This window comes from Malaya genurostris, chromosome 3 (genome assembly GCF_030247185.1).
Source record: "Malaya genurostris strain Urasoe2022 chromosome 3, Malgen_1.1, whole genome shotgun sequence".
Lineage (NCBI taxonomy): Eukaryota > Metazoa > Arthropoda > Insecta > Diptera > Culicidae > Malaya > Malaya genurostris.
In genome coordinates this window covers 52,127,816-52,152,183 of record NC_080572.1, presented here as the reverse complement: position 1 = coordinate 52,152,183, position 24,368 = coordinate 52,127,816, and the positions used below count along the sequence as shown (strand labels likewise).

At 37.8% G+C, this 24,368-nt stretch overlaps 1 protein-coding gene across 3 annotated transcripts in view; it reads left to right on the top strand.

Moving 5' to 3' along the window:
* LOC131438654 (RNA-binding protein 24-B-like) overlaps positions 1 to 24,368 on the top strand; it is a 121,070-nt gene that overhangs the window by 53,995 nt on the left and 42,707 nt on the right. For all 3 annotated transcript variants that reach the window (XM_058608810.1, XM_058608809.1, XM_058608811.1), the window contains exons 2-3: positions 12,311 to 12,935; positions 13,039 to 13,165. In XM_058608810.1, coding sequence (XP_058464793.1) covers positions 12,699 to 12,935; positions 13,039 to 13,165 — 364 coding nt within the window. In that variant the 5' untranslated portion in view covers positions 12,311 to 12,698. The remainder of the gene's footprint in view (positions 1 to 12,310; positions 12,936 to 13,038; positions 13,166 to 24,368) is intronic.

Below are 24,368 nucleotides of genomic sequence, written 5' to 3'. Positions count from 1 at the left end.
AACTGAAAATATCAAGCACCATAATAATCACAAGCTTCAGGAAAGAACACTTCTTTATTAAAGGCCAAGACTTCATTTAATTGAACGAGAACGCCCTTTCCATCCGAATTTCAATATTTCCTTCAAAGCAGTATCGTGTGAAACTATTTGTTTTTGCTTGTTCCTATTACATCTTAACTTTCCACCTTCGTTCACAATAGAAATGATTTCCTTTAGAGTGAAGGTTATATATAATTTTAGTTATATGCTCTAAGTACAAAATATTCCTGTATATTTCTATTTTTGTGAACCCCAGCCGTTTTCTTAGAACTTTTTCTTGTACACATTTTTAATGTGGAACACATTATTGTTTTCTATATAGGCGTGCAAACTATAAACTCAAGAAAAATACACGTAGAAATGTGGTCAGGTTTTGAACAAATACAGCTCAGTCAATTAAATATAAATTATTAATATTATGTCACCATTTGATTGGAAATATTTCTACGTATTGATTTGAATGTTCATAGGCATGTATTTTTAATTGTGTATCATTGAAATGTTGATTAATAGCTAGCAGTGTTCTATTTTGTCTGCAAAAATCTCAGGCATACTGGATTTCCCTGCCATAGTCGACGGTTTTGAAGGAGTAAGCGATATATGAAAGGGAAAGCATCGCTCTGATTGGTCAATCGATGCTAAAGCGCTGCTGCTGGAAGCACGCGAATCTATAAATAGAAGCAAAATTATAGCTAACTTTTCAGTCCAATGAGTAGCATGCTATGGGTAGGTTGTTGCTAGACAACAAGACAAAAAGTGCCATAAAACGATTTGAAGTTTTAATTGGTATGCTCTGATCTTGTGTCATGCAAGGTCGGATGAAATTCCATGTTATGTCGTTTCGCCTGAGAAATTGACAACTACCCCAGGGTAAATTTGGAGTGCATTAGATTAATTTCCAATTTATATAAGATGAACTCGTATGATAATAAGAAACTCGCTTCAACCGAAATCGCAGAATGGTTGTAATGGTAGAGAAACGCTATAAAAATAACTGCTTGCATACAAAACTTGAACACAAGTTTGGCGAAGAGAAGCTTCAATATCGATATCTGTATCGCAAGCTTAAATATCGATATTCTTATCGTGTACAAACATATAATTGCATACATTTGGGCTATTGGTTTAATTTTGTCGGCTACAAAACAAATACAAATCACAACAAATAAAGTCTATATTCTGGGTTCGCGTGTTCGGTTTTGGTTCCTAATAAAGTTCAATCTAAGCAGACTCTCATGCATTTGCGAATTCAAAAGTCGATTGATTGAACTGTTTGATTGTAGGTCGTTAGAAATTGTGGTTGCCTTGTTCCACATCAATGGCTCGAACAACCCCATGGGGCTGATCCTTGTAGTTTTTTGTTCAATCAACAGTTTTCGAGTTACAACGATTGCAAGAAAGTGCATGCAACCCTTTTTTGATAATCTGCCTGTAGTCGAATTGGTCTCTCCCGCCGTGCAAATTAAATGTTTTGCCACACTGAAGCCGTGTGCAAAGTTTCATCCTAATCGAAGTGAATGTGAATTTTTATCTATCCCAGATTGAATGTCCAGGAATGGTTCTTCATAAGAAATATATGTTTACTCAAACCGAAGATGAAGGAAGTATGTAAGAAAAGTTTTAAATTTTTCAAATATTCTCTAATGAAGATGTTCAATGTTGTAAACAACATTAGACATACAATACGTTTTGTATGTACATAGAAAAATCTGAGAATCCACATGATCAAAAGGATAGCAGTGGATAAATTCTTGCGATAGTAAGCCACACAGAACGTAAAATTAAATTGGAACACCCATGCATCCATGCAGGCTCAAAATTTGAGCCATATATCCATGCACGCTCAAAATTTGAGTAATAACTCTATTATTTATTGAATTAGCAATCGGCAAATACGGAATCCAAACTCAAACGACTTAAAAGCGAGTGTTTGCTTTCATTTCTTCACTCACTTATTTTCCGTTTTTTTATAGTGTCCACTTTCTATTGAAATGAATATATGTTTTCCAATAGAAAGTGGACACTATAAAAAACGGAATCTTTGAATTCAGATGCAATTTGACGGACTAAAAACAAAAACAGGTTTTCATAAGCATTATTCCTAATAGCCACTGCAAATTGGTTCGACTTATTTATGTCGTAAAGTAAATATATTAAAAACCTATCTCAATATTATTAGATCGAACGCGTTTTAAATTTGGAAGACTCGTTCAACATTCCTGATACCGGGAGAAAATCAACGATGGATGTCTAGTTCTTGTTATTGTTTTGAATGTAATAACAAGTGAGGCTGTAAGAGACACGTAAGTGCCTTTCGAGAAGATCGATTGAAAAAAAAACTGATGGATGACTAGAAAAATAAGTATATCCCAGAGGCAGTGATTAAAACTGCATAACTTCTCGGATTTGTAGAATTGTTCTATTAATTGAGTAACAACGGCGAGACTACTACTCTACTAATGAGATGACTATTGGTGCAATAGCCCTATTTATAGTGAAATGCGAAATCCGATTCAGCGGAAAAATAAATTCCCTCAAGAAAAATGCCCCAGTGTGCAATTCAATATTTCTACAAAGTACAGCTTCATTAAAAAAACAGAACCTATTTCGATTATCAAGTCGATTTCAGTTTTTTTTTCGGAATAATAACTACTTATTTTAAATCACTTAAAAGTGCGAGTCATGAAGTGATATAAAATAAACAATCGTCAGTTGGTAAATTAAATTAGCAAACGTTGGTATTACCAAAAACTCCTCACAAGTCTCAACTCCTCCCATCAATAACACCGCATTCAACTTTATCTCTCTTTTCACTACATTAATTTCTCTTCAAATCGCCGCCAATCGGGCTGTCGTATCTGTTGACTCCCTGTGTGTGAGGTACACACCTTCTCATGGCTCATGGTTACAGCTTTCTATTTTCCTTTCCTCATGGAAATACTTGCAAGTTTTTATCAATGTGCTTTCTTACGATGATAGTATAATTCCCCTATTTGCGCATTTCTTTCCTGTGATGGGAGGACATCTTCATTCAAGCACCAAGGGGTCCGCAGGGCTGTGTTTTGCGATCGAAACCATCTAGCATTAAAGGTAATGCTTCACTTCTCCTGCTTGTTATGCAATACACATGACGACGGCTGCTGAAATCAAGAATATGATATAAAACCCTAATGCTTGCAGTTGACATCGTCAACTAAAACACCAAAAGTTCACTGTTGCTTCGCGTTGCCTATTTAAGATAGTAACAAAAATGACGAACGTGTCCTATGGTTATGAAAGCGAAAGCCTAAAATGTCTGAACACATTTTTGGATGGATGACGTGAAACATTTTGTCGCACGTGCTCTGCAAGTAAATGAGAACTCACCGCGGAGCAAAGTTTTTGCATTGTTCGCCTGTCCAATATCCTATGAGCTCGGTTCGTAAAAGGCACAAATGGTATCAACAGTTTGAAACCATCATTATAATTGGTGTGTCGTTTTCGTTCTAAATTCTATAAAACATTTAAATTGCACTCGGGGAAAAATGTCGTTGGGATCAGATCTTCACTCACCCGGCAACATGTTTGCTACTCCCAACTCGTGTGGAACATGAAACGAAATCATCCGGAACGATCAGTGACCGGGCATCTCCATCTTCTACGGCGTACACGTCACCACCAGAACGAGTCCGTTTGGATTCGAAGGGAACTAAAGCCAACAACTCGTACATCCGGAAACATAATTTATGGTCTCGATGGTTCGATTCCCGATGGTGATCTTATAGGTGCGGGTGTTCATGGCACACGTGTGATCCCCTCATTAGCATTATTTCGTATCCGATAACCAAGTTCTTTGCGAAGTTCACTTAACCCCCCAAATGTAAAATTTATAAACTCGACACTCGCGGTCTACGCGGCACTAGCCGTCGACGGTTTCGAAAGTTCTGATGACGGACTGCGTAAGCTGTCCTACATGAACGACCTGTTAGAGCAGTTATTTATAATTTTTAATACGCTTGACCAAATTTTATACTTTGCTTTGTTACGCGTCATAGCCAGAAAGCCCTCCAGCCACCCCCTCTCTTCTAGTAATGCTATTTCAACATGAGGGACAAACGTTCATTTCGGAACTTCCACCCTGCCCAATCGGTAGTGGCACTTTTGGATGGGCATTTATTATTGTTCAGTTGCAACTGTTTTGTGCTATGGGTGATTTCAAGAGCAACTCGGGTAATTTACCGGGTAGGTCGTAAAACACACGCGCTCACATCAGATGGTAACTTTTGCCAGCGAACCGAAGAGTTCATATTTTGTTATTTTGAGTTGTGTTGAGATATATGGCTTGTTGGATTTGATAGAACTGACGTAACTGTGAATTTAACCTAATATATTGCTCTTAAAAATAGGGAAGTTATGTATCGTAAGAAAGCAAACCATCACTTTTTTATGTCCCAATTAAATTAAAAAATATTATTATGCGTGCAAACTAGTATATTGTCTACTGATTACAGACAATATTGTTTTTTAACTTTTGTAATTGAAATTATACTTTTTAAAGGTCGAAAACGAATCAATCAAAACGAGTTACCTATGATTAGTACTAAAATTATATGAAGCTAGACGAGAAAATTTAATTGCCAGTCAATAATGAAGCATTTAATGGAAATACATGTTTTTTTGTGATCAATAGGTTCAAGACACTTTGTTGAAAGTAGTTGCCTTCGGAAGCTATGCATTTTTCCGTCTTCCCACCAACTCACGAACCACGTCGAAAGACCTGCTCATTTTTGGAAGCGATCCAACCGTGAAACCATATTTTCACAGCTTCATAACTAGTGAAGCGCTGCTCAGCAAGTGAGTGACACATCAATGAAAACAAATGATAGTCGAAAGGGGACAAGTCTGGGGAGTACGGCGGTTATGGTAAAGGTTTCCATTTGAGTTCAGAAATAATGTTTTTAATCGCTTTCGGTGTGTATGTGGGAGTTTGTCGTGCTGATAAATGATTTTTTCATATCTTATGGAGTATTCTGGTCATTTTTCGAGCAATTCTTGATTCAATTTCATCATTGGCAGTCGGTAGCGATTAGTATTTACAGCTTTCTCTGGTTTGAGAAGCTCGTATTACAAGACACCTTTTGATCCCACCATATGTACAGCATCGTTTTCTTTCCTAAGCGATTAGGTTTTGCAGTTGATGTTGATTCCGGAATGATTATTTAAGGTTTCAAACCGCGATTCAAGGTGATGATGCAAAAAATCATACTAATGGCGTTTTTCATTGAAAAACACTGGTGGCGTGGATTGCTCTGGTTTTGCACTTTCGAGCAGAAATCGCAATGAAACACCGTCCGAATGTTGCATTTCTGCTCGAAAGTGCAAAACCAGAGCAATCCACGCCACCAGTGCTTTTCAATGATAAACGGCATTTAGAAATCAAATAATGACACCGATCAAGAAATCTGACGATCGAGCTGCCATATTGAATAAAATGAACTATTTTAGGTAGACAATATATGTACTTTTATCTAAAAAAGTTTCATTTTGAAACATTGTTTTTAAAATAATTTTTTTTAAATACATTTTTTGGAGGAATCTGACCTTAATTGTGAACTCAGTAAGTTGTTAGCTAAATTGAATTTCGATTACTCATTTCGTATACCGAGCAAATTCCGAATATGAATATAACTGTGAAATTTTCCTAAGTAATTATTTTGACACTTGAATGAAAACAAGAATGTTTATTTGGGCATCAACAAAACCACCAATTGGAACAGTTTAGGAGTGAATGCTATTTACGGTGCACTCAGAAGTTGAGACCGGAACCGGTAAAGCCGATGTCGGTTCGTTTGGCTGTGACAAGATCAATCGAAAGGAATAGTTTTGAGTCCAGTTTCGGACGTGCAGGAGCTCTTGGAATCCATATCATGCTACCCAAATTCAATACTGTCATGTTGAAATTGTCGCAAATATTATATATTAAGGATGATCTGTTATCATTGTAAACGGAACTCCACATAATTCCGTGCGAATTGAAATCTCCCAGAATCAATCGTGGAGCAGAGGCTTCTACCATTTCATTAAGCTGTCTTTGTCCAACTTGTGCTCTTGGAGAAATATACACCGAAGCAATGCAAATGTCGCTTCCTTTAATGTTAATTTGACAAGCAATCACTTCTATGCTAGAAATCGAAGGAATATTTAATCTATAAAGGAATAGCTTTTCTCAATTTCTAAAAGCACTCCACCACACGGAGAGTCTCTATCGAGACGTATAATGTTAAAGTCATTAAAATTTAAAGCTATGTTTGATGTGAGCCATGTTTCGCACAAAGCAAATACATCACATTTTTGACTATGTAACAAAACTTTAAATGAATCAAATTTTGGCATGATGCTTCGACAATTCCACCGCAGGACAGTGATTGAATCATTTGCGGCGGATGATAAATTATAAATCAAATGATACAAAACCTGAGAGAACTGGCCATTGAGCTGATATCTGTTTCAAAAAAGTTCTAGCTATTGGAATGAATGCTGTTAAGATGGTCTTTAGAGGTTCAGAAATATTGAATGCTGCGAAAATCCTTTCTACAATATCTGAAAACTTTAGTAATCCTGTTGGTGAATGTGAAATGGAGCCCACTGGATTATTGTCTTTTTTTGTGCTAGTTCCTGGATTGGTTTGTGAATTTTACAAACCAGGAGGCACAGTTTTTGCTTTTAAATTTGGCCTTTTAGGTTTAACACGAGGATCTTTTTTTGAAAGTGTAAGTTTAGGTGTCTTTTTTTGGTAATTGAAGGGGGGGGGGCTTCCTCCTCTTAACAGAACCTTGAGGAGTGACTTTACTATTTTCATCAGAGTCAGATTCCTCTGGCTCTAGATTTGAAAAACCGTTTTTTGTTTCGAGTAGGGGCACATCAATAATATGTGCGCTTAGACCGTGCTTTTGAAGAAAACTTAATTTTATCTTTACGCAACTTAAATGCAGCGCATACTGAGAGATCATGAGGACTCTCCCCACAATAAACACATTTTTCAATATCTTTATCGCAAAGATTATCCATATGGGGCACTTGACATTTTATTCATTTAGATTTATTACTACAATAAGTAGCAGTATGTCCGAATTTTTTACAGTTCGTGCAATTCATAATATGCGGTACGAAAAGCCGAACAGGAAGACGAATTTTATCGATATAGACATGGCTAGGCAGCGCAGATCCGGCAAATGTTACTCGAAACGAATCTGAGAGACGATAAGACTTAATTCCATCGACAATAGATGCTGAGTACAATTGCTTGCACTCGAGTATCCTGTCAGACTTGCTTCAGTGACAACACCGTAAATTTCCACCTCCTTCAATGGAATGTAAACTCGATATTTAATAGCAAATAATTTACAGGTTACAATTTCGTTTGCCTGTTTCCAATCGTTAACAGCAACTCGAATTAAGCAACTGCAACTAATGTACAACAAGGCGCTTCTACAGTGAGTAGCAACGAGATCAAGACTGCGGATAACAAGGAAAACGAAAAGAAGACGGAAATCAACAATGCCACCGATGCGTCAATGGACGACGAGATGAGCCACGAACAAAGTGCCCCTCAATCCTCGCAGGAGGGAAATGGAAGCTCCTCTCCCCCTAGAAAAAGGGTGACAACGAGATCGAATACAAAAATTTCAATCGGTCACGTAAAGCTTGTACGCAAATAGGCCTGAATAAAAATGTCTTTTAAATAAAAAAAAAAAACAACTCGAATTTTAGAACTTCAGAGAAACTTGATGTCAAATCCTTTGAAATTTGCATCAAATTTATTACTTTTTCTTTGCGTCGAAAATAGACTATCCATGGCCCAAATTGCTACTTGGCTCACTAGACTTGTACGCCTGTTATCACTGGTGTTTTTTTTTCAAAATCGTGTTATGTCGTCCGATTTCCGTATTTAAAGTTTTTATACTGACAGTTACTGATTTCTTAAGCCAGTTATAGTATGATTGAACCTCAACCTCCACAAATTATTAGTGTCACTTGAATAATATGCCTAGCTACTAGTTCCTCATTATAATAGAGAAACAACTTTATATTACTAATCGATTAGAGTGGGTTGAATCCAATGCCGAAAAAAGACTCCAATTACTAACCAGGAAAGTCGAATATGCTCATTGGATGACATCATCCACAAAAAGGTTATAACACAACGGTTGACTATCGTGGAACCACGACTGATTATTATCCAATTTCATGTTGTTACTATACACTGCTCATATGATGTTGCAATCCTTCTGGAAACATACATATATAAGCTGATACGGTGAATACCTAGAGTCCCCTTTACGGGGTCAATCAGTCTCATCAGTGGTACGAGCTGTATAACAAACAAAACTCATTCATGTGTGACTCAACCGTGGGTGCAAAGACGAAGGATTGCACCAACCCAATAATTCGTACGTAAAACAGAACCAGAACCAAGCCAGAGAACCGAAAACCAAACAACAAAATAACACATCCTCTCCAGGTAAAGAGCCCGTGTACTTCGGGCAAAAGTACATAAATTATAACGAGACGAAGCAATACATAAAAAAAATCGAGTAACAAAATACCCGGACTGAACAGCTGGACGAGAGAGAGAGAGAGAGAAAAATGAAATGGCTCCCACTGTGGTAACCGTATACAAATACTTGAAACTCCAGTGCGCTCTACAGTAGAGGTTCGGTGCATTATGGTTTTGCTCGAGTTGAGAAAAGCTGATCACAACACATTGTGACTTTACTGCCTCCCTACCATCCAGAACTTTGGACTATGTGGCTTCAGTTGGTGCACTTTTTTTTCTCTATATTTGAAACTGCCACATTCGCATCATGGCAGCTACTTTTACTTGTATTTGAGCAACTAATCTAGCGTTACAATAAATTGTTTTATTTTCTGAAACAATTTCCAAGTATTTTATTCACGTTAATTTCCGTTTTTTGAATACAATCACCACCCTACCACTAGCACGGCACATCAGGCAAATGTGTGAAACGGGAAGAAAACGATTGAATTTATGAATTCGATATTTCCGCTCCAGGCGCTCGACCTTTTGTTCTTCGCTGTCTGCCAGTGCACGTTTTCACTAAAGCTTAGGTTTAGTTTTTCCATAGAAGAATTTATGTTAGGAAATCATTCCACGCCATACTACTAGCACTAGCACAGTCATATTCAGGCACAGGTAAGAAAAAAAGTTGAAGAATGTAGCGAATGTGAATAATTTGTCAATCGGGATCAAATACTAGGCTAGTTCGTTCTGCTGCCACGCAAAAACTGTTTCGGCTGATTACTGATTGCCAGAAGTTTTACTCGCCCAACAGGACTAACTACTTAATCAATCATGCAGCCCAGATCCTTGATGCTGATAAGAAGTGAGGTGCGGTTTTGCATCTACACCTCGCTATCAGCTTTGAACCGATTTGCGTTGACCTGCAAGAGGTTAGGCCTAATTTATCGTACTGTCAAGAAAGTTGTCTGCTCGAGGACAATGAAAGAAACTCCGAAAGTTACGGAAATGAGTATCAATTTAGCAGCCTGTACCATTCACTCGTTCTGTCTCTCAAATTCCTTCGGCATCGACTGGAGTTTTGAACGGTATCTTTGTCGGTCGGCTCTGTTGGTGCTAAGTATATCTGCAGTTGAAGTTGATAAATTGTAACCGATGACCTTTTTGGCGTTTGTCGTCTGAGGTTGTCCTACACAGTTGACTGTACAAGGATACGCACCACTGGCGCTCTGTCGGTAGGGGAATTCAATGAAGCCATCGAAGTAAGATTTAGGACTAACATCATCACCAAACACACACACACTGCTAAAACGATAAACAACAGCCATTAACAGATGTATGGGAAACAACAGAAAATTAATTTCATGCAAGCATAAACCAGAACGTTCGGAAGGGTTGTTCCAACCCTTTTTACATCACTGCTTCATACCACCCCTTATTGTTCGGACGATTGGGAGACGATTCGAATCCTCATCAGAATAAAGGCCTAAAGCTCAGATTTCTTGATTCTAGATCAACGAGTTAACAATGTCGAACCAAATGAAGCAACACGACAAAAATCCAACCATCAGAAAGCCAAAATACTCTGGAATATTGTACAAAAAGAAACAGGATTTCAGTTCCGCCAAAACAGAGAAAAACTACAATCGAAACGAATTTTCCGGGATTGACGCGTCGCCATGCCTTTCCTATCCTTATACTTTACGAGTCCTCTACAATGTAACTATGGTAGAGTGGGCTGCAATGCGCTTTTGAATTAATGGGAATGAAAACGGAATCAGCAACAAGAATTTCATATGAAAAATCGAATGAAGATGAATCATTTTGCTCGGAGACAGCTAAATCGATTTGAACAACGTTTGGCTCGTTTGAAAGCTACTATTGGGTACTTCCGATGCCGGGGATATAATCCTAGAAGCTATGATTATGAGACCCTTTTTTGAGATGGCTAAACCGATTTCGTCAAACTTGGGCTTACAGAAAAGAATTGTTGATGTTAACTTCTTGAATTGCTCCGTTCAAAGTTTATAGATTATACTTGAGTTAATCACAAATACCTCGATAATATCGTAAGTTGAACGGAATTGAACCAAAATTTCGACTTATTTTCAAATCTTCGAAAGTCTGTGTCTTTAATAAATTTCTTAGGCTTCACGCAGAAAACGAATCGGGACATGATTTAAAAAATACACACATGTCTCTTATTTATCAGGCTCACATCACTGATTAATTACATTCTACTGAAATATTTAAAAATGAAATATTAAACAATGGTTTAATAATCCTTGTTTAAAAACAATTATAAAAGCAGTTGTTTTATGTTATTTTCGCTTGGAGCCAAAACTAACCCACTTCCAATCCCAACTGCTGACAGCAGCTGGGGTCGAACCTGGATTTGGTTTTGCTTCAAGCGAAAACGCCATTAGTGATCGTATCGTCAGCTACCATAACAGCCATAAGAACTAATTGTAAATACTTTACATAACATAAAATTCAACAGACGAAGCCTTCCGCGATCACAATTCAATCAAATCAACCATTATTTGTGGCACTGTGTGTCTTAAATTTTTCTAAAACACAATACCTATATTGAAACTTAAGACAATTGACAGTAACAACTTTTACAACTATCTGTTTATGAGGAAATTAACAAAAATGTTAGTTGCATAATAACTTTCAAGTCGAACCAGTAGAAGTAAGAAACATCAATTGCAATTTTGTGATGGTTTCAAATAGATTCCAAAAAAGACATAGAAAATTAAATTAATGTCAGAATGGATTGAATGATCTCTTATAAGAAGCCTTTAACGTATTTATTTTAACGTCCAACCAATATTAGCTTTATTTATTAGAAAAATCTATAGATGGTAAATCTATGCTATGTAAGAATGTCGAAATTAAAATACAAGGAGTTATATAATTTACAACAATTTATACGGTTCATAGCGTTGCGCTTTTTATACCGTTCGCCTTCATTCGTCGGATGAGAATGAGAATAGGGAAGAGAATGAACAGATGCAATCTTTCGCCTCTTGCATTGCCAGCCCGAGTATTAGCACAAAGAAGGATCCGTGCCGAGTGCTACTTTGTGAATGGTGAATGTGTTTTACGATTATTACATTTTCCTGCACAGGGCGCCAGCTTTTGTTCGATACTGTATATAAATAAGCAGTCCTAGTGGTAGTTGCAGCAGCAGTAATAGTTGCTCCTATAACTCCGGAGTTCAGCAAATGTTTGATCTTCCCTCGACCGTGTAACATCCAGGCCCAGGTTACAAAGGGATGCTTTCGTACGATTGGTTTTGGCACATGAGGTGTGGAAATATTCTTCTGCCTGAAGCTGGGTGAATAATTCGACAAATTCGAATGAATCGAAGATTAGATCGTGAATTTACGACTTGCTGAATTGCTTGGGAAAATCCGTATGCTGACAATGGCAAAAATCTGGTATTGCGTATTGAATTTTACTGAAAGGAAGTATCATAAATCAATAAATGCCCGAACTAAAGTCTTTTCGCGAGAAGGTGGATTTAGTTCGGTGGGATAATGATGCTAGGCGACGGGAATATTTGTTAAAAATTTTTGGCTTATAGGGAAAACTATTGCTGTCTACTAACATTTCTCGCAATGAAGTCGAAATTTACCTCAATCTTACTGTACTTTCAAGTTATTTTTCATTTTCGTATTTTGTTATATGTATGTAAAAAGATAGTATTCTATATTTTAATCTTCTGTTTCTTCTATTCTTTTACAGCCAGTGCAATTGGAAAAGGATCTCATTAAATGTGTAATAACCAAAGTACACGTTAAACAAAAACTACAATCATATATTTACGCACACTTTAAAATCAACCCTAAACCACATCACAGTGAGTGAGTGAGTGAACGCAGTTCAATCCCCAAATGCGAAGCCAAAGAAAGAAATTCAATCTGTGATTTTTGTTCATTTTGTGTTATAAATTATTTGTGCGCGTTCTTTGCTGGTAAAAGGAATCGGAAATCCCGCTAAAAAATTACAATTAGCAACTGCCAACTGTCTGAGAAAGCCCGAAGAGGAAGAAAGCCTTTCACAAAGTATCCCGGGGGTATTTGGAACCAATAACAACATCGGTAACGAGTGCGATTCAAACAGCAAAAAAAACATGTTGATGCAAGTATCACAGGACGCGGCCGACGCGCTTGCGTTGGTCCCAACGGCAGCGACCGCCACGACTGGCGTACAACAGAAGGACACCACCTGGACGAAATTGTTCGTCGGCGGCCTACCGTATCACACCACCGACAAAAGCCTGCGGGAGCACTTTTCCGTGTACGGTGACATCGAGGAGGCAGTTGTGATAACGGACCGGACGACGAACAAAAGCCGAGGCTACGGATTCGTAAGTTACCTTGAGCACATTATCGCTGCCGCGTAGACGTTCGACAAAAGCCGTGCTAAATTTGAAATTTTTTTTCTTGTTTTTATTTTTTGAAACACTGAAGGTCATTATGGGGGACAGAATGAGTGCGGAGCGAGCGTGCAAAGAACCAAATCCGATCATCGATGGCCGAAAAGCAAACGTTAATCTGGCTATCCTAGGTGCGAAACCACGAGGCAATATTACACCTGGTGAGTATTTGAGTATTTGAGCATATATATGTATGTATATATATATAACAGTTCGGCTGAAAAGTTCGTATCGTTTAATAGAAACACACATTTTTTTGCCAAAATTCGTTTTTATTATTCAACATAATTGCCATCAGAGGCGATACAGCGATTATAGCGATCTTACAACTTTTCAATACCATTTTTGTAGTACGATTTGTCCTTTGCCTCAAAATAGGCCACAGTTTCAGCGATTACCTCTTCATTGCTTCTAAATTTTTTACCAGCGAGCATTCTCTTGAGGTCTGAGAACAGGAAAAAGTCACTGGGGGCCAAATCTGGAGAATACGGTGGATGAGGGAGCAATTCGAAGCCCAATTCGTTCAATTTCAGCATGGTTTTCATCGACTTGGTTTTGATCGATTGTGAGCTCACGCGGCACCCATTTTGCACAAAGTTTTCTCATATCCAAATATTCGTTAATAATATGTCCAACACGTTCCTTTGATATCTTTAGGGTGTCAGCTATCTCGATCAACTTCACTTTACGGTCATTGAAAATCATTTTGTGGATTTTTTTTCACGTTTTCATCGGTAACAGCCTCTTTTGGACGTCCACTGCGTTCATCGTCTTCGGTGCTCATATGACCAGTACGAAATTTTGCAAACCACTCACACTCATCAAGCCATTTTTTGGTATCGGCGGCACTTTTTTTCATCAAAAAGTAGTGTTTCATCAACACACGAAATTCCTTTTTTTCCATTTTTTTCACAATAACAAAAGTAGCTTCACTCAAAATGCAATATCTCACAAACTAATAATCAGACAGCTGTCAAATTTATACACGTATCTTTTGAAGGTTGGTACTAACTGAAAATGGTATGGATTTAATTCTAGTGGCGCCCTCTCATAGAAACGATACGAACTTTTCAGCCGATCTGTTATATAAAGGGTGATTTTTTAAGAGCTTGAGAACTTTTTTAAACAATAAAACGCATAAAATTTGCAAAATCTCATCGGTTCTTTATTTTAAACGTTAGATTGGTACATGACATTTACTTTTTGAAGATAATTTCATTTAAATGTTGACCGCGGCTGCGTCTTAGGTGGTCCATTCGGAAAATCCGCTTTTTTATCGACAAATTTTGTTCAGCGATGAGGCTCATTTCTGGTTGAATGGCTACGTAAATAAGCAAAATTGCCGCATTTGGAGTGAAGAGCAACCAGAAGCCGTTCAAGAACTGCCCATGCATCCCGAAAAATGCACTGTTTGGTGTGGTTTGTACGCTGGTGGAATCATTGGACCGTATTTTTTCAAAGATGCTGTTGGACGCAACGTTACAGTGAATGGCGATCGCTATCGTTCGATGCTAACAAACTTTTTGTTGCCAAAAATGGAAGAACTGAACTTGGTAGACATGTGGTTTCAACAAGATGGCGCTACATGCCACACAGCTCGCGATTCTATGGCCATTTTGAGGGAAAACTTCGGAGAACAATTCATCTCAAGAAATGGACCGGTAAGTTGGCCACCAAGATCATGCGATTTGACGCCTTTAGACTATTTTTTGTGGGGCTACGTCAAGTCTAAAGTCTACAGAAATAAGCCAGTAACTATTCCAGCTTTGGAAGACAACATTTCCGAAGAAATTCGGGCTATTCCGGCCGAAATGCTCGAAAAAGTTGCCCAAAATTGGACTTTCCGAATGGACCACCTAAGACGCAGCCGCGGTCAACATTTAAATGAAATTATCTTCAAAAAGTAAATGTCATGTACCAATCTAACGTTTAAAATAAAGAACCGATGAGATTTTGCAAATTTTATGCGTTTTATTGTTTAAAAAAGTTCTCAAGCTCTTAAAAAATCACCCTTTATATATATATAGTACTATTTAGTGTGGACATATTGTGCGTTTTATTCATTGCATACATTTATTGCATTTAAACAGGTTTTGAACGATCTTCTATTACCACAATACATTGCTACATATGAAATCGATCACACTTCAACAGCTACTTCAAACAGTTTGTATTTATGAAACTATTTTTCAATTCAGCAGCTCTGACGAATTACAAGAAACCTAGTTGACTGCATACTTCAAGGTAACACAGGGTTCGGTGATTGAAGTGCTGCATTGAAACTAACAAATAAACTGATAAAAAAATGCATCATACGAAACCCGCCGGTGCTCTTGTGCTATTTTATCCCAGACTGCCGCCAGATGTCGCTACAGAACTTCCATATCTTCATGTTTTTCAAGAAGCGAACTCGCTAAAAGGATAAATCTATGGACTCACAACTGCTACAATGGCCTTACTTTGATGAAGTTGCTACCATTTAGTCCATATCTCACGTTAGGACTCGGAAATATAAATATTTCAATGTCAGATTTGTTTATTTTTCACATTTTTGCGTTGTGATTCAAATGGGTATATTTTAATCTACCATCAACCCGTAATTCCGTCATAAGACCTTCCATTTGACTCTAAGTTTGTAAAAATCGGTTAGACCACCTCCGGGAAATGTGATCGACTATTTTTTTTATGAACGTTTATTTAGCTATTTTTCATTTATTTATTTATTTTGGAGCAGGAAGAAATTTAGGTTACATTTTCACAGACATACAATTGCATACAATCACACGAGTACACACTTCAACACTCACTCTCTTAAACACAGACATTCTTTTATCTCAATGAGTTGATTCAAATGGTATTATTATTATTGTTGTTATTAACAATAATTACTTAAATAACAAAAGGAAGGAGGGGAGTATTAGCATGCTGATACTTAGTGCTTCTATCTAAAGGGTGAGCAGCTTTCCAAGAAACAAGCCATCAAGTGGGTTCAAGCTAGCATAGCGGTATATGGTCAGATTTTCCTGTTATAAGGAAATTTTCAGCTCGATCTTCAAAACTAGCTCAAGTCGGCTATACGTATTAACAGGACTAAAACAAATCATTATTAATAATATTTTTTTATAATTTTAGTAATAATAATTATAATAATGAAATATTAATATTAATAATAATAAAAAGGAAATTTCGTTTAACAAACACAAAGCGATAAACATTTAAGATGCACAGATGCACTGTATTGGGTAGTTGATTAGTTGCATATATGTGAAATTTCGAACAAAAATACTGTTTTAAAACAATTAAACGATAAAATTACCAGATCACGGACATTAAAAGAAATACTATACACTGAATGGGGTGAAAATTAACCTTCTTGGGAATAAAAAACCTGAAATGTATTCGCGGAATAAGACAATCTAAGTGGAATAAAGAGGCTAGTTAAAATAGTCAGAGGGGGATTCGTGATGTGAGGTCAGCAGTAGGCTGTAATACAGTAAAAACTTCAAACCAGGGCGTACAAAGTGCCATACATAAGTTACGCACTTTTTAATCGGGTTGCCTTCTGGAATATGTTTCCACATATACCAGAGTAGTTTAGTTGATAGATCATTTCCACGGTAAGGAGAAGATAGCCAATTCGCAGCTTCGTTGATTTTCACTTTCCCTTTCGGTCTATTTCTCGAATTCGATGATAAAAATCAAACACTGAAAAACACCCCTTATTCTACACTTTTTTAACGATTTTCCAATATGATTCCGCTCAAAAAATAATTTTCATGAAGATCTGAAAAACTCCTCCGCGGCATCGATTATCTCCTAGCATGAGCTAAATCGGGAGAAATGTATGCAAATAAAAGCAATTGGAGCTCAAATTGTCAACACAATTTTTATTTCGCTTCATATAAGGTCATTCCGCAACCATTTAGACCTTCAAACTCTCCAGTAATGCACAGTAACACTCGCTATTTTTTCCTTATTTATGTAGTCCACGAGAAGTATGCTATGTTCTTTCTAGAAAACCGAAGCTATTAAACCTCTCCAAGTCGCTTCTGTTCTCAGACATGTAATAGTGGATCATTAGTAGTTATATGTCGGCAAGAAAAACTAAGACGATTCCGCATCCCCATGACTGAACACGCTTCCGAAGTGTGATCGCGTTCGTGTTTTGGATTTGGAGTCAGCATACGCCACACCTAGCGGTAACATATTACAATAGCATACACTAATCTTTGTGGCATCTGCTAACTCGTGAACCTTCACTTTCCGATCAACTAACACCATTACATGGATTTTTTTTGACATTGTTCTGTGTATCCGCTTCGAAAGGTCATCGGTAGTGGAGTTTCGGCCACCAAGAATCTTTCGAAACCAATATCATATTTTATAATTGTTCAATGAAACATACATGACAGCTTATCAAAACAATGGCTACAACGACATTGCTTATAAATTGCTCGTAGAATTTTATCACAAAACGATTGTGCTTTTCGAACTGCGTGTTAAAATTTAATAAATCACAGCTCTCACAGTTTTCCTATGGCTACGATCAGGCCCAGCGGTGTCTACAACAAAAAATCTACATGTCTTCTCATAATTTATTATCAACAAATGTGAGGTGCGATCCTCAGTCGTAAATGCTCTTTTACTAACAAGACGTTCACCAACGATAGTCTATACGATTATTTTCGGATTCACATTTAAATGTGATGTAAACAATTGACAATTTGTCCCCAATTCAATGTTACCTTAACAACAATGACGTAAGGAAATGCGTGATTGTTATAAATTTAAAATATAAAGCTTAAAAACCGAGTATGTGGAGAATAATGTTAGTTGGGATGGTTTCTTGAAATCATTCATGCAGAAGTAAACCATTTAATTACATCAAACTTACAACCCAACGTCCGTCGTCACTAGTCGCATGATCTAAAATTATCCAAGATCCAAACGAGCCAAAAGTTATTTTTAGAATCATCATTCCACCGAAGTAGAACTACGAGCTTGATACGAGACGATCAGAAGGATAGAAATGTATTTTAATTAGTGCTCCCAAGCAGAAATTATAACGATCAGTATACCGCGACAATATGTCAGTTTAGAACAAGTTGACATTTACTGTATGTCAGTCAGAATTATCCAACCACCTCATTGCGAATGTTGGTTGGGCTGGTTGCGAAGTTCAACTTCCTCAGTTCATTCGAAACCTTCAACATCTGGACCGGAAAATTACTTTCACAGCTTGAAATCGAACACAAAATCATATGTTCGAAATTGTTATTACACTTCCTCACCCATTTCGGATAAAAGATGAACAAAACGAAGCGAGAAAAGAAAAACAAAATACACATGTTGCTGAAGTTTATGGCAATAAAAACTTATTTCTTTTATTTACATACATACCATCAATTCGCTGGTAGTTTTACATGTTCCGGCATGGACCGGGCGGAGCACCTCGATTACGGTCACTGCACGCTGGGCTGCTGCTACCCGACAGCCTATTATACAGACCGAATCGTGCGAATGATCGTGGCGAGCGATGAGATGAAAAAACAAAACGACAAAATGAAACTTGATTTACTTTGATGATTTGTTTACCTACAGTTAGTATATTTATCCGAAGGCTGACCTACCCACAGTCTTGGTGGTTACTAACAGCACCACGATGAACAAAACATTAACTATTTATTTACATTGTGTTGGCTGTATCAGAAAAGATAAAATCAGTACAATTAAAGCTCATTGAGTTCGAAATTAATACGCCTTTTTATTCTACGCATTCTCACGCCGATAGATCAGCTGTCTTTGCTGATCTAAGTTTCAATTAAGACGCACATATGATAGAAAAGAAAAATTTATTATTTAATCCTGATATTGAATTGGAGTTTAAATTTAACACCTCGGTCATAAAATCCCCGCTCCGACAAGGAAAACGTCATTTTTAGCAAACTTCGATTTTGTTTATCAATGTATTCTCATTGAAGATATTTACAGGGCATATAGTTTATAGTTACTAGCCCTTTCCGCAGCAGCAGCGTGACGGATGTCAGCTGCGAACAGAGAAGAAGAAGAAGATATTTACAATTGTTCCAACGGCGTTCTAACATTTCTACATCACTTGTATACCCTGATTTCTCATCCGCCTCAAGAAACGCTTTGGTTCCAGTCGATTCTCGATCTTCGATGTGAATCTTTTTCCAGAAAGCTTCTTTTTTATCTGAGAGTAGAAAATTGTCGCTGGGGGCTGAATATGGTGGATGCGGTAGAAATTCGAATATTCATTTCATGGAATTTAACTAGCCTTTTATCAGCTGTGAGAAAACTCAGCACTCACTTTGCAAACACTTTTTTTGTATTTAAGTGCTCATGCAAATCTGAGTTAACACTTCCTTTTGATATCTTAACGATGATACTAAATTTTTCGGGTTCCCATAAAGATGAAATGATATTTTTCTGAAACAACCGTTTCATTTGGATGACCAGGTGTTTGCACGACCACGTTTAAATTCAGCATACCAGTCAACAATGGTTGATTTGCTTGAAGCAGAGTCCGGTAAATGTTTCTCAATCAAATTCTTTGCTTGCACACTGAAAACAATGTGTTATCGACATGTGTTTGTTCCTACATTGTTTTCAATTTTCCAAAATCACTGAAAGCACAATAACTAACACATTAATTTTCCAAATGAATTCCAAAGAGAGATTTGTAATCAGTGGTTCCATCTGTCTGTCAGACCGGAGACTTATCGACAGACGTGTTAGCTCTGGCGTAAAATGTCTTATCATATTCCATAAGAGAAAACACGTGGACCAATAAGTCCCGGTACTGATACATAGATGACGTTGCTTACAAAACTTGATGTAACTTCATGTCTATGAAATTTTATTCGTAGACTTGAAAGAGGAAGACTATCACTTGCGCACCTCTTCTTCTTTTTCTGGTTGGCATCATCTCACTTGAGATGACGCTGATTTGATGGCACAGCAACTTAGGCTATATTGCCAGTTAATTTTCGTTTATAGTCCAATGGACTACGATGCAACGTGCTCACCCGTTGAGAGTTTCACCGGACATCCCTAGCGCACCTCACATTTACCAATTGATGCATTTGACGTACGCATGTGGCAATGCATAGGATTCCTCGGTCTCTAGTAGCAACATCCATTGAACTAAAAATCCTTCCTTCCCAAGTAGATCTGCATTCGGACGTGGCCGGCGTCGGTATTGATCAGCATTCAGGGATCAATGCAGTTTACACAATGTGAAACTGCGTGCTATTCCCAAGCAAGTTGTGTCAGAAAATCATTTTGTAAGCTTAATTGGTTCTGATCAATAACAGAGTAGCAACACACGGGCGGTCTCTAATGCTAAAATCATATTTGAATTTGCTAAATTCATCACCTCAACCAATCCGATGACTTTATTAAACTTTTGTCTGGGAAGCAGCTCATAATTCATCTTATTGTAAAACATCCGGGCACATCTTCTGGTCACAAGACTTTTTTTTGTTAATAGAGGTTTTAACCTGATGGTCATTCGCCTCTTCGGACCAGAAAAACTTTCTGACCCTATGTGCGGGGTTGGGAATCGAACCCAGAAGGGCTGCGTGAAAGGTATCGACTTACCCATCACGCTATACCCGTCCCCAGGTCACAAGACTCGGTTTCAGAGTCATATTTGCCGTCGAATTTCTTGACGAGATCATAATCCGACAGCCCATGATTAGCTCTAATCGCTCTGAACACCTTCAAATACAGCCTTCGATTTTCGACTTCGACACTTCCTGTGAGCTTGCTAATCAATTGTATGCCGCTCATGGAAATGTCTGAGAACGCGGCACCCGGATTTGCGAAGCGGGTGTCCGAAAATACTTTCCGGATCACGGCTTCCAGTATAACTTCTTCGAAACAGAAAAAATAGTGACGAAATTTTCTGCACTGATAGAGGAAACATTTCAATACAAACTGCTTCCAAAAAATTGCAGATTCAACATAGGAGCGCTACAATAAAATAAACATTCTGCACAAAAATAATATTTCCAGTTAAAGCAGCAAGTATATCACAAACATTACGACAATTGGCTTAGTGATTTATGGTTTTTGGTGCTAGTGGCACCCTCCGGTAGACCATATGGTGAATCCAGACAAGAAACCATTATACTAATGAAACAACAATTGTCACTGTAGTAGATATCGGCATAATTGCCTCCAAGCAGCCACAAAAATTAGATACTGTCTGTTGTTACCTCTACACCGATGAAAAATTTTAATATAAAGAATATGGAAACATTTTCGAAACACAAACACTCGAAATTCATTCACATATGAAAGCTTTCAGAATAATGAAAACACTTGTCCGGATTTTATTTTTCCTTGTCGCATTCGTGACACTGAATCTTGAATAATAGGAAGTCGATTGCTTGGTTGCTTCCATTGTAAAAAATATAAAGATCATACTTTACGAAGAATTCTTCCGACCACTTGCTAAGAAATATATTGTACAAAGTTTGTCCATCTTCTTCCTGTCATTCATCACTAGTCATAAACCATGAATTGATTGGAGTACTCTGTAATGCCTGAAACGAAATCATTCAAGTCAAAGTAAAACAAAGCCCCAGAAAACTTTCTCGGTCTACGCTTATGAGTGGTTCCCAAACTTTTAATCCGATTCCGCGAACAACAGGTGGAACAAACAGACACTATCTTGTCATTCAACCATCAGTTTTCCCAAATGGATATAATGCGATGACTGGCGAGTGAAAATAAAAAGAAACCGTTTTTCCAGCTTTCTGGCATGTGACGACGAGATGGCGAAATGATGGTGTTTTTCCGGTAGGGGTGCCGACGGAAAAGTATAAATAAACCCAGAACCTATTTCATACTTCTACTTTTTACGTGCCACCCGTACGCAGTCAGTCTACATTCAGTACGATCACTATGCGGACGGAAAATTGCCAATTTTCGATAACTACTTCCCGAAGCTTACACTGTTTAGTTCAGTGGCCGAGGGAAAAAACGAGCGGGAATAAATCAACAAACACCGGCAGCTCAAACAACGGCACCGAGAAGTGGGTAGGAAGAAATTCAACTGCAATTAGAAACCACACGAAAACGAGCGTCGCTTGTGTTGTTTTTCGATTATCTGATGACGCGATGATTATCGTCGAAGGATGAGTTTCGAAGGACTAATTATTAAGTTATTTCGGGCAAGTAATTCAGTATTATAATGTTCTCCTTTACCGTTCCTGCCCAATTTAGTGAACTGTGTCGTTTCAACAAGTATACACATACAAGCACCAGTATTCCCAATGAAATTTATAATTACCTATAATTTGCTAAACTTTTGCGAACCAACAAAAAATTTAATATTTACCTTTCGCCTAAAAAATGCATATATTCGAAAATTCGCAATAAAAAATCCGAGTTTAAAAAAAATTGACACCAGATGTCTTATAAATGCGAGAATCGTCTGGATATGGTGTTATATTGAAAAAGAAATCAACTCAGAGATTCAGGAACTCAAAAAGTATTTCGGTCCCAGAGAGTCGATTTTCAGATATATTTTTTAGAGATAATACTCGATCTCAACAACATTTCAAGCATTTATAACACATTTGACATTAAAACGTATAACTTCGAAAAATCGCGTAACTTTTAAATCTCATAACAATTACTGCAGCGTATTTCGAAAATTCGCTAAAAATGTAGCTATGAGCAAATATATTGTACTTAAGCTGTAAAATCATGTCATGTGCGCTTGGTACAAACCGGTTCCTTGGAACCAAACCTCTAGATGTCATATTCTGGTGTTTAAATGACTATTCTGCCTCTCATTGCTGTCCAGCGAATTGAAAGGTAAAGGGGTAATGGTTCATTATGCACGCCCTCGTCCAGTTTCGCTGTTCTGGTGGAATCATCGTGGCGGGGTTTTCCTGTCTTACTACTGTTATTTATCCAGGCGTTGGTTTTGTTTATACAGAGTCCGCCATCTAACTTTTTTTTACCTAGCTGTTATTTTGACAGAAACTTAGTTTTATCCTTCCGCTGAACGAAAATGGTTGTGTATACGCTTGAGGAATGCGTGAAAATAGTGCCAACTGGGCTTGCGATCAGCTTGAAGAAGACGCTGATTTTTGTCAAAAAATCATCTTCTCGGATGAGGCACATTTTCATCTCGGCGGGTATGTTAATAAGCAAAATTGTCGTATCTGGGGGACGGGAAACCTGCACGTTATCACGGAGAAGTCGATGCATACTCAGAGAGTGACGGTTTGGTGCGGATTTTGGTCTGGCGGCAGCATCGGGCCATTTTGCTTCGAAAATGAGGCAGGTGCCGCCGCCACGGTCAATGGCGATTGGTTCTTCCCGTTACTTGAAGACTGCCAACAAGACGGCGCTCAGTGCCACACAGCCAACGTAGCGATCGATCTTCTGCGCACAGTCTTCGAAGATCGAATTATCAGTCAGCTGTGATTTGACGCCATTAGACTATTATCTTTGGGGGGCTGTCAAAGATAAGTGTTATGTGGCCAAGCTAGAAGCAATTCAAGCCTTGAAGGACAAAATTCGTGCAGCAATAGCTGAAATAAAGCTGCATACAATCGAAAATATACTAAAAAGCTAGACCGACCGTATGGCGTACTGCAAGGCCAGCCGATGCAGCCATTTGAATGATTCTATTCCACAATTAACCGGAAGTATTGTACTTAATAAGAAAAAATAAATTTTGAAATCGGACGAACCGTTTGTGTTTTATTGCATGTTTAAAAACAAAAGTTACATGGCGGACCCTGTAGTTGACACGGACCTAACTTGTAGTACATTGTTTGTAGATGATGGTTTCGGTGATTTGAGTATTTCGTTGATGCTGATGACTGTTCCAGAAGTACTTGAGTTGTCTGTGTGTGTCTGGATGTGTATACTGAACAAAGAGGCGTATATCTTAGAGATGGCTGGGCCGATTTTGATTGGATTAGTTGCAAATGGCCTTTTCATCAGCCAGAACGCTATTGCTTTCATTCTTTGGTCTGTTGTTTACTTTTCGAGTTATACGAAGTTCTATGTCAAAAATTTTAGTTTTTGACAATATATGTCACAATTGACCTTGCAAACAAAATATGTTTTGAAACATCGATTCCATTTGGTAATAGCTATCCTACAAACCATAGATCGATAAAATCCGTTCATTTTTACCGGATTTTTTTTTGGCTAACCCCTGAATGACCAAACCTGCATCGGCCAGAAAAAGTCGAAAACACGTTTTCGTTCGGCACGTCAGTATAGACATTGCATTTCGATGAAAAGAAAACAAGTTTTTTGTAAGTAGCAGAAACTTTACGTCTGCTTAGCGGTTCAAATTGAACTGCC